The 12,198-nt window shown below is 35.5% G+C and overlaps 1 protein-coding gene across 4 annotated transcripts in view; it reads right to left on the bottom strand.

The window, feature by feature from the left end:
• SCYL2 (SCY1 like pseudokinase 2) overlaps positions 1-12,198 on the bottom strand; it is a 57,181-nt gene that overhangs the window by 40,824 nt on the left and 4,159 nt on the right. For all 4 annotated transcript variants that reach the window (XM_031024624.2, XM_081822254.1, XM_081822256.1 and 1 more), the window contains exon 2: positions 2,133-2,337. In XM_031024624.2, coding sequence (XP_030880484.1) covers positions 2,133-2,309 — 177 coding nt within the window. In that variant the 5' untranslated portion in view covers positions 2,310-2,337. The remainder of the gene's footprint in view (positions 1-2,132; positions 2,338-12,198) is intronic.

Here is a 12,198-nt window from a genome sequence, read left to right as displayed (position 1 = left end):
CTTGAATATGTGACTAGTGCCCCTAAGGAACTGAATTTAATTTTTACTAATTGAAATAGGCATATGTAGCCTGTGGTTACCATAGTGGATAGCACAGCTCTAGATTATCTATCTTCTATAATTCCCTTTTATTAAAAAATGAGATCACTGAAAAAGAATTAAAACTACAATTAAGGGAGAAATTAAAATGAGGCTTCAATGCCAAGGTGGTTAAAGACTTAGCTGTTCCTTAAGGAATTAGCCAGTAGTCCAGATACTCAGGTCAGACACCTTAGGTCTGAAAGAAGTAAAGAAAGAAGATTCAAAACTGTATCCAGAGAGAGCACAGATATATTCCAAAACTATCTTTTTCCGCAAAGCAATAAATTCGGGGGGAAGAATATAGTAGTCTCCTAAGAGAACCCAATTCTGGCACTCAGCAGTTGAGAACTGGTGTATTACTGTGCAATATCTAATCAATTACCTATTTTTTATGCCTGGTTTTCATGTTCTATGAACAGTAACAGAAGCCTCAACATTATCAGAGAATTTCCACATATGGACTTCTGATACAAACACAACTAGAACTCTTTTGGCTAAGCGCAAAGACACTATTATGTTACATCCTTAATAAATAATGCAATATTTAGTACATTTGGTGTTCTTTCATTTTCCCCTTATATAACTGATTATAAAAGCTAATGTTAGAGGTTGGTCATTTACATAACTTCATGGCCTGATTAATAGCTTTTTAAGCATTCAATACTCAAGAAACCACCTTTTTTTTGAGCTCTTGATGAATTGAGAGAGAAAACATTGTTCAAAAATGACAAATCAATCAGCATTTAAAATACAGATCAGCTCTGAACTTAAAGACTTTCAACCAAATAGCAATAAAAACAAGATTTACAGGGCAGATATAAACTACATACCAGCAATCTATCACAAGACCAAGATTCCTACTTCATAAAAGGATAACCAAAGCCGATTCAGTCTTTAATACACTTACTGTTTGGGAAATAAGCTGACTTTGGAAAAGTCAAAAATAATGCATATCCACAACTGTATAACTGGGACAGAGTCACTGGAAAACATGTGTAATTAATCCCAAACGTCTTATAATCCGTATGTTTCACTTGTAGAGAAATAAAAGTACCTTTGGAAACAGTGATTTTTCTTTTTAAAGAACCTATTTCTACAGAGGTTTTAAAGCTGGAGGTTTTTCAATTCTTTAACAATTCCAACAGAAAACTGTTAGTAAAATTTAACACTAACAATCCTCCACATTTCTAAGAACCATCTGTTGGTCTCTTAGGTCAAATTAAAAAAATAAAAATAAAAATACAACTCATTCAAATGACTCTACTGAAAGAACAGTTTTAAAATAACTTTGAAATCAATATATTGTAAAACACATTACTATTCCACAAATTTACTCCCTTCTGGTAATAAAAACCATCAAGTTAAACACAAAAGAATGTTACAGAAGTCTATTTTCCAGAAGACTATAAAATAAAAGGGCAATAAGAATGCACTAAATAAGAATGCATTTAATGCTGGAAAAATTTAATGGAGTATTTTGCCAATAGCATATTGACAAATTTGAAAAGGAACACAATTTTTATTCTAAAAGAAACACTAAAATTCTAATATGCAGGATGCGTGGGTGGCTCAGTCGGTTAAGCATCTGTCTTCGGCTCAGGTCATGATCCCAGGGTCCTGGGATTGAGTCCCACACTGGGCTCCTTGCTCAGCGGGGAGCCTGCTTCTCCCTCTGCCTGCCCCTCCCCTTGCTTGTGCTCTCTCCCTCTCACTCTCTCTGACAAATAAATAAAAATCTTTAAAAATTTTTTTAAAAATTAAATTTAAAAATTAAAAATCTAATATGCTTCTTTGCTCAACAGATACATTAATTTTTATTAAGTAAGCAAAATTAAATTACAAGATGGGATGATATATCAAACAATATATTTGTAACCAGGAGATTCAGGGCATATTTAAAAGCATTTATTTTTGTATGACTTCATTAGATAGAAATGAGAAGTAAAGAACCCATTACTTTTGACATTTCTTAACATAAAAATGCATATGCACATTATGGTACTTAATTAGCATGTGTGTTTTTGCCAAATGGACTCTGAATTGAAACTTACCTGTTTTGTTGATTTTTTTGTGCCATTGAAAATCTTCCAAGCTAGCCCATTGCCACCACTGGCAATGTGTCGACCAACATCAAATTCTCTAGTGACAGGATTTCCCATTACAGCACTAGTGACATCAGCTGTTACTTTTGTAACAGTACTCTTTAACTTATTAAGCATGGACTCCATGGCTGCAATATTGAGTAGTTATAGTTACCTAGAAACACAGGGGGACACAGAGGGACAGGGAAGCACTGATCATTTGTTTTTACTTGTTTAAGCACTTAACATTCATTAATATACCCCAAACAGTGAACAAAACAATCCTACAGAGACAAAAGCTACATGTTGGTTTTGTCTTCAAAGAACCCAACACACTTGAATATAAATTTAAATCTAGGAACCAAATTGTTCTTTTCAACCTCAATTATTACAGAACAGGAAAAAACATATTCACACTTGACAGTGACATGAATGTTGTTCAACTATATATAACATGGACCCTCAAGACTTTAGTGGTGTAGAGGGTCTAAATCTTTCCTCACACTAAAAACCACCATATAAAAGCTGAAAGGAGCAGTATGCCTGGGCGGCTCAGTAGGTTAAGCCTCTGCCTTTGGCTCAGATCATGATCCCAGCATCCTGGGATCGAGTCCTGCATCAGGCTACTTGCTCAGAGGGGAGCCTGCTTCTCCCTCTGCCTAACCCTCCCCCTGCTTGGGCATGCACACTCTCTCTCTCTCTGACAAATAAATAAAATTTTATTTAAAAAAAAAACGTGAAAAGAGCTAATGCTATACTCAACAATAAATTTGTATTTTATAAGGGCGCCTGGGTGGCTCAGTCGTTAAGCGTCTGCCTTCAGCTCAGGTCATGATCCCAGGGTCCTGGGATAGAGCCCCGCATCGGGCTCCCTGCTCAGCTGCAAGCCTGCTTCTCCCTCTCCCACTCCCCATGCTTGTGATCCCTCTCTCGCTGTCTCTCTCTCTGTCAAATAAAAAAATTTAAAAAATCTAAAAAAAAAAAGTTTGTATTTTATAAAAGTTTTATTCACCACTAAAATAACGAATAGTGAATTGATTGGGGGCACCTGGCTGGCTTAGTCAGAAGAGCATATGACTCTTGATCTTGGGGTCTTGAGTTCGAGCCCATGCTGCATATAGAGATTAACTTAAAAAATGAATAAACTTTAAAAAAATAAAATAATAATAACAAATAAGTAAATAAAATAATTACTGTTGAACTATGAAATCACTTGAGAATATCTTCTAAAAGAAAAGCACTGGTGGCAAAAGAACAGTAAACCATGCACAAACAACAGGTAATAAAATATTTTTAAAATTTTACACACTTCTAGTCATGATGCAGAAACAAAGACTGAAATTTACCTTCTCACCTTGAGCAACTAGAAGCTGGACAAATATATGAAACAAATATTTTCAGACATTGAACAGGCAGCACAGGCATATAATCCCAGTGAGAAACCAAACTAACAAGGTGAACCCTAGGATTGCCCCACCTTTCTGCCTAGAGGTACACTGCAAACGGGAGTAGAGAGCAGAATGTCAAGCAGTAGTCTACCTGAGTTAGAAGAGCTGAGGAGAGAAACTGGAATTCAAGGATGCAGAGGTGTCTAGGAGTTCTGGGATAGAATTCCAAGGAGAAGAGGGAAAATCAGGGAGAGAGAGAGAGAGAGAACTATGCTGAAAAAGAGCCAGAAATTCGATGCTTTGTTGAACACTAAGATGCCCATACATGGTGTGAAACTCAACCAGGTCAGTCAAGGACCAACCAGAAAGCTATAAGCTGAATAGTTCAAGTTCACACTGGGCTGCAAATCACTTAATATCTCACAAGCTAGACTGGAGAGTCCTCATTGATCACTAAAGGCATTCAGCAGAAACCCCACAAGGACCATGCCATAGTAGTAGGATAAACTGTTCTTAGAATAAAATGTACTCTAAAGCTGCCCTAACAAACTAAAAGCAAGCTCACATGATCAAACTAATCATAAATTACTTAACTGCCTACCCGAATGAAACCCAATACTCATGAAAGACAAAAAAATTTCAGATATCTAGCAATGTAACATTCACAATGTTCAGCATGCCATTATTAGACATGCCAAGAAACAAGAATATGTGCTCATAATCAAGACCAAAATCAATCAATAAAGACTCCAAAATGAGAGATTATAGACATTAAAGACATTAGAAAGCTATCGTATATCTAAGTACTTCAAGGAAAGCATGAACATGATGAAAGAAAATGGAATACTTTTTCTAAAAATCCTAATAAAAATTCTAGAGATGAAAAATAAAATATCTCAAATAAAAAATTCAGAGGATATGATTAACAAATTTGACAAAGTAGGAAATAAAATTAGAAAAACCATGGGGCACCTGGGTGGATCAGCTGGTTGAGAGTCCCAACTCAGCTCAGGTCTTATCTCAGGTCATGAGTTCAAGCCACATATTGAGCTCCATGCTGGGCGTGGAGCCTACTTAAAAAAAAAAATTAGTAAAACCTGAAGATAGAGTAAAAGGCTAGGGAAAAAAAATGAGCAAAGTCTCTGTGACCTGTGGGATAATATCTATATAACATATATAAATGAGTCCCAAAAACGAGAAGGAAAAAGGAGAAATAATATTTGAAAAAATAATGGCCAAATGTTCCTGAATTTGATGAAAACTATACAAGGTGTCAAGAAATTTGATAAACTACAAGCAGGATAAACACAAAGAAAACCATGCTTAGACATGTCATATCAAGTAGCTGAAAGTAAGTGATTAAGAGAAAAGTCTTAAAAGCAGCCAGAGAAAACAGGAAAATTACATATAGAGGGGAAAAAAGATAAGAATTTCCCCCAGACTTCTCATCAGAAACTATACAAGTCAGGCAAAGGAATGGAGGTCTCTAAAGTGCTAAAACAAAAAACAAAACAAAAAACAAACAATCAAAACCTATCAACCTAGAATTCTATAAGCCATGGGAAAAAAACTTTCAAAAATAAAGGTGAGCGGCGCCTGGTGGCTCAGTCAGTTAAGCTTAAGCGTCTGCTTTCATTCACTTCACATGATCCCAGAGTCCTGGGATGGAGCCCCACATCAGGCTCCCTTCTCAGCGGGGAGGGAGCCTACTTCTCCCTCTCCTGCTGCTCCCCCTGCTTGTGCTCTCTCACTCTCTCTCTGTCAAAAAAATAAATAAAATCTTTAAAAATAATAAAATAAAATTAAGGGCGCCTGGGTGGCTCAGTTGGTTGAGCGACTGCTTTCGGCTCAGGTCATGATCCTGGAGTCCCGGGATTGAGTCCCGCATCGGGCTCCCTGCTCAGCAGGGAGCCTGCTTCTCCCTCTGACCCTCACCCCTCTCATGTTCTCTCTCTCTCTCATTCTCTCTGTCTCAAATAAATAAATAAAATCTTTAAAAAAAATTAAATTAAAATTAAAATTAAATAAATGTGAAATATTTTTTCAGGAAAACAAAATCTAAGAGAATTTGTTGCCAGCAAGTATTCGCTACAAGAGATATTAAAAGAAGTCCTTCAAACAGAAGGACAAAAATACCAGATGGAAATGTGAATCCACAAAAAGAATGTAGGACACTAGAAATAAAAATTATGCAGGTATATTTAAAAAAACTTCTCATGTTGTCTTTAGAAGATAACTGACCATCTAAAACAAAAACAAAAACATATTGACTTATGAAGAAGTAAAAAATATGACAAACAAGGACAGGAGAGGGGAAATGGAAGTATATTTTTGGAAGATTCTTATATGTTAGGTAGCATAATATCACTTGAAAATTGATTATAGCAAATTAAAGACATATAATAAATCCTAGACTAATAAGTAAAATAAGAGAGATACAACTAAAAGGTCAATAATGGAAATAAAATGGAATCCTAAAAGTAAAATGAATACAAAAAGTAGGAAAAGAGGAAGAAAGGAACAAAGAATAATTGTGACAAGTAGAAAATAGCAAGATAGTAGACTTAAATCCAACCCTATAAATGATTACATTAAGTGCAAATGATTTAAAATTCAAATTAAAAGGCAGAGATTGTCAAACTAGATTAAAAAGCAAGATCCAATTATATGCTGCTTTAAAGAAATCCACTTTAAACCCACTTTACAAGATGACTTAAAACTAAAAGAATGTGAAAATATACCAAGCTAGAATGGCCATATTAATAACAAACAGAATAGGCAACATTTCATAATAACAAAGATGTCAATTCATCAAAAAAACATAAAATCCTAAATGTGTACATACTGAATAAGAGCTTTAAAATAAATACAGCAAAAAATGACTGAAAGAAACAGACAAATCTACAATTATAATTGGAGACTTCAAGGATCCTCTCTCAGTAACAGATGGACTAGACTGAGTAGACAAAAAATCAGTATGGATACAGAAGACCTAAATGACACTATCAAACAACATGACCCAAAACACCCCACTTGACAACAGCACAATGCATTTTGTTTTCACGTGTACATGGAACACTCAGTAAGACAAACTATATTCTTCCAGACCATAAAACAAATCTCAACATATTTAAAACTACTGAAATATAAAACATGTTCTTTGACCACAATGAAATTAAACTAGAAATCAGTAACAGAAATATCTAGGAAAAAAATGCAAATATTTGGAAATTAAACACTTCTCAATAACCCAATGGATAAAATAAATAAATCACAGAAAAATTTTAAATACTTTGAGGTGACTGAAAATGAAATATCTATGGGATGTAGGTAAAGCAGTGATTAGTGGATAAAGTACAGCTTTAAATGTTTATATGGTGGGGGGGGGGGAAATGCCAAAATCAGTGGTCTCACCTTCCATCTTAGGAAGCTAGGAAAAAAAAAAAAAGAAAACTAAACGCAAAATAAGTAGAAAAAAAGGAAATAAAGAGTAGAAATCAATGAAACAGACTGAATTTAATGTAATACTCTATTTAGTAGAGAAATGAAAAAAGAAAAATCAATGAAGCCAGTGTTTTAAAAAGATAAGTCTCTAGCTACATTAAGAAAAAATTTCAAAGACACAAATGGTCAATATCAGAAATAGAGGAAATCCTACAGATTTTAATCCTATTTAAATCCCATAGATTTTAAACAATAAGGTATACTATAAATGATCTCATGCCAATTAATTCAACAACTTGAATGAAATGGAAAAAATCTTTGAAAGCCAAAACTACCAAAATTGACTCAAGAAGGAACAGAAAACCAGAATAGTCCTATAAAAAAGAAATCCAATTCATAACTACAACCTTTACCACAAAATAAACTCCAGGTTCAAATGGCTTCACTGCTGAATTCTATCAAACATTTAAGGAAGAAATAATAACCAGGTCTGTACAAGCTTTTCCAGAACACAGAAGAGAACACCTTCCATGTCATGTTATATAGTCAGTATTGCCCTGACACCAACAAATGACACAAAAGAAAACTGCATACCAATATCCTTCATCGACATGTAAAAATCCTTAACAAAATACTAGTACATCAAGTCCAATAAATCCAACTCGATGACCAAGAGAGATTTATCTCAGGAATGCAAGGCTGATTTAACACTCAAAAACAAATTCATGTAATTCACCTTACTAACTGAATAATGGAGGAGGGACATACAATCATCTCAATAAAAGCAGAAAAAAATTTTGACAAAATTCAACACCCATCCACAATAAAAACTCTCAGCAAACTAAGAACAGAAAGAAACTTCCTCAGGGCTCCTGGCTGGCTCAGTAGATTGAGCATGTGACTCTTAATCTGAGTCTGTGAGTTCAAGCCCCACATTGGACATGATGCCTACAAGGAAGGAAGGAAGGAAGGAAGGAAAAGAGAGAGAAGAAAGAGGGAGGGAGGAAGAAAGAGAGAGGGAAGGGAAGGGCAGGGCAGGGCTTCCTCAACCTGATAAATGGAATCTTTGAATACCTACAGCTAATATTATATTTAAAAATAAAAAAATTGATTGCTTTTTCCCTATGTTTGGGTACAAAGTAAAAATATCTACTTTTACCACCTTAATTCAATATTCTAATGGAGGTCCTAGCCAAAGCAATTAAGAAAAACAAAATAAAAAGTATTCACATCTTGTACACAGAAAGGCAGAAGGAATCTACAAAAAAACTAGAACTAATATGAGTTTAGCATTATAGAATACAAGAACGGAACATTTTTAAAAAGACTATTTTGATATACTAGAAACAAACACTGAAATTTCAAAATACCATTTCAAGGACATGAAATACCCATGGATAAATTTAACAAGATATACAAGACTTCCACAATGAAAACAACAAAAAAATTGATGAGAGAAACTGACAAAGACTTAAAAGGAAAGACTGTGTTCATGAATTGAAAGACTCAATATTGTTAAGATACCAATTTCCCCACTGATCTATGGACTCAATACAATCCAATCAGAATCCCAGAGGCTTTTGTAGAAACTGACAAGCTGATCCTAAAATATTACTCTGTGAGAAGGGGTCCACAGGCTTCACTAGACTGTGAAGGGTCCATGGCACAAAAAGGTCTTAAAACCCTCTCACTCTTCAAATCTTCCACTTCCATGTTTACTCCTTCCTAAAACTGATTTGTCTGACAAAGTCTGTGTCCTACAAATCTTCCTTAACCAACTCTTTCCTCACAATTTTTTCCCACTTGACCAAAGAAAAGTATTTTTCTCAGCCATCACAATCTTATTACACGCCATTTCCCTGGATATAAAAAACTTTGAATGGGGCAAACGTAATTCAAGAATGCATTAACTGAAAGTCTCTTAAGAATAAAGCAAAAAAGAGGGGTGCCTGGGTGGCTCAGTTGGTTAAGCATCTGTCTTCGGCTCAGGTCATGATGCCAGGGTCCTGGGATGGAGTTCCATATCATGCTCCTTGCTCAGCGGGGAGCCTGCTTCTCCCTCTGCCTTTACCCCTCCCCCTGCTTGTTCTTTCACACTCACGCACACTCTTTCTCTGTCAAGTAAGTAAGTAAAACCTTTAAAAAAAAGTAAAATAAAGCAAAAAGAAATTTGGAAAAAATTACTGAAAGGAGCTGTGCTTTATTTCTTCCAGATATTAACAGCGAGACCCCATGCCTTATCTATCACAGAATTACAATTAAGAAATAAGATGGCTGTCATATGGATGTATAAGAACAAGTTTTGTTTTTTTTTTTAAAGTTTTTATTTATTTATTTATTGGAGAGCGAGCGAGAGAGAAACAGCATGACAGAGGAGAGGGTCAGAGAGAGAAGCAGGCTCCCCACTGAGCCGGGAGCCCGATGTGGGACTCGATCCCAGGACTCTGGGATCATGACCTGAGCCGAAGGCAGTCGCTTAACCAACTGAGCCACCCAGGCGCCCAGAACAAGTTTATTTCAATTAATAAGCAAAAACTCCAAGGTTTTGATAAAAGTAAAACATAATCACAATATACAACAACCTAGAAATTAGATCCTTTTTAAACCCTTGACAAAAAATTTTTAGATACCATCAACTTAAAAACATGCAAAGGAGTACACTGTTTTTCAAAATTATTTAGAGAACACACAAGCAAAAATATTTGGAAGGTCACTGGACTAAAGTAGCACTAGTTTGTATCCAGTTTTCTCTGTTAATTAAATTATATTTATATAAATATGACCTACTTCTATGAAAGATTTGAACTGTCTGTAAACAGAAATAGAGACTCTCCCTTTTTAATTTAATGCTGCATTTCTGTGAGCAGTTAGAAAATGTTGCTATTGGCATTATGAAAATATTTATTGCTATGCCAAGTTGTTCTCTATGAACATCTGCTGCTGATTTTGATGGGGGAGCTGAAGGGACATAAAAACCCTATTTAAAACCTACATATCCATTCCTCTAATTCTGCCTGAGTAGCTACATATTATATGCCATGCACTAGTTCTACACACTGGGAATACAGATGTAAACGGAAACATTTCTGCTCTTTAGGGACTTAATCTGTAGCCAATGGACTCAGATCTGCAAAGATTTACAGCAATTAACAGAGAGGTACATACCATGCTATAGTAGGGGAGAAAGACCATGATGTGATTTGAGAACTACAAATAGCTCAGTATGAAAACAAAGGATACTTTCAGAGGTAATATTCAAATTTGAGAAGCTCATCTGTCATCCAAACAGAGCCAACAGTAAAGCATACACATGGTAGGAATAGACATGGAAATTCACCTGGTAAATTATTTAATATTTATTGAGAACCCACTGTGTACCTGATACTATGTAAGAAATGTGGGAGAAAGAAGGAAAAATAAGCCATGAGATCTTACCATCAAAGGGGCAAGAGACAGAGAAGTAAACCAACCATAGCATTAGCCCACAGTGATAAAATCTACAAAATATATATACAAAGTCTTACAGGAACAACAACAACAACAAAACAAACAAACAAAAAACCAGGAACAGAGAGAAGAAGGTTTTAGCAAAACAGTAATGCTACAGGTGTCTCTAAAGGTGAACAGGAATGAAGTAGAGAATGGGAGAAGTATAGAAGTAAAGACAAAGTAAAAACAAAGCAATTCCGATAAAAGCTGGAGGAAACAGGGAAATATGGCAAAAGAAACAGAAAAGCCAGATCACCAAGAGCAATTAGTAGTAAGCAATCAAGCCATAAGCCACAGAAGGGTTTCAAGCATGAGTAAGATCAATCACTCTATCAAGCAGAATGAAAGATATACTAGGAGTGGAAGCAGGGAATATGACAAGACTGAAGAGAACATCAATATGTAGTTCAGGGATGAGATAGATATAGATATAGATGATATAGATATAGATATAGATAATTTAGAATGTATACAAAGCAAGAAGACAAAGGAAAGGACACTTGGAATTAGAGACAGGGAAGACAGGGAAGAGATGGTGGGAAGAGGGGGTGTTTCAAAGATGTTATGTGGATATTTATTTTATAATTACATATTAAACTTTGCTATGTATTTTTATGTACTATATGTCAAATTTTAAACAAATTTTAACAGAGGGAGAGGTTGCTCAAGTAAGGTAATAGTAAGGAAGGAAAAGAAAGGAAAAAGTAAGAAACAAGTACGAGTTAGAACTAAGAGAACTTAGTGACCAATTAGATAAAGGAAAGGAACACAACTAGGAATCTCAATCAGGTCTCCCATTTCAGAGTCTAGGTGGAGGGTGAAGCCATTTATCCAGGCAGGACTTAGAGGAGATAACTCTTGGTTTTGTGAGAGGAAGAATTCAGTTTTGGACATGTTGAAGTTGAGTTGCCTGAATGACATTCACATGGAGATACATCTAGTAGGTTTTTAGATATACAGGCCAAAAACTTAGAAAAAAAGTCTTGATTGAAGACAAAACTTTGGGTACCATGAGCTTATAAGCAGTACAGCAGTTAAGGCTGTAACCTTGAAAAAGATTAGCCGAGGAGACCCAAGAATATCATGAGAGTAACAGAAGGCTAAAGACAGATGAACTGGAAGAACTTTTAAAAGAAGACCTGAACTTAAATGAGATTTTGAATTATTAGCAACATAAAAGAAACCTTATATGAGTCCAAATATCTTTTCTTAAAATGACAGCTTTTCAAATTTTCACTTGATTGTTGAAGAAAAAAGCCCATCTTTTCCAAAGACAAAGCTATAAATGACAGAAATGTCCATTCATATAAGCCATTTCCCCTTGTACACCATTTAGCAGAATTTACTTGAAAGTCAATCATCTTGGGGCGCCTGGGTGGCTCAGTTGGTTAAGCGACTGCCTTCGGCTCAGGTCATGATCCTGGAGTCCCAGGATCGAGTCCCACATCGGGCTCCCTGCTCAGCAGGGGGTCTGCTTCTCTCTCTGACCCTCCTCTCTCTCATGCTCTCTCTCTGTCTCTCTCAATAAAATAAAAAAATAAAAAATCTTTAAAAAAAAAAAAGTCAATCATCTTTCCCTCCTAAATCTCAGTCAAAGTAAGATTTGGGACAACTTAATTATGATTCCAAGAGTATATCTCTCTACCATCTGGCTCAGCCATCACTTGGTTTTTGGTAGAACCAGAAGGTAAATCTGATGCAAACTTAATTTTACA

The sequence above is a fragment of the Leptonychotes weddellii genome, chromosome 5, assembly GCF_054177405.1.
Source record: "Leptonychotes weddellii isolate Sample4059 chromosome 5, ASM5417740v2, whole genome shotgun sequence".
NCBI lineage: Eukaryota > Metazoa > Chordata > Mammalia > Carnivora > Phocidae > Leptonychotes > Leptonychotes weddellii.
Note: the sequence above shows the minus strand (reverse complement) of the source record. Positions and strands in the feature narration are given on the sequence as shown.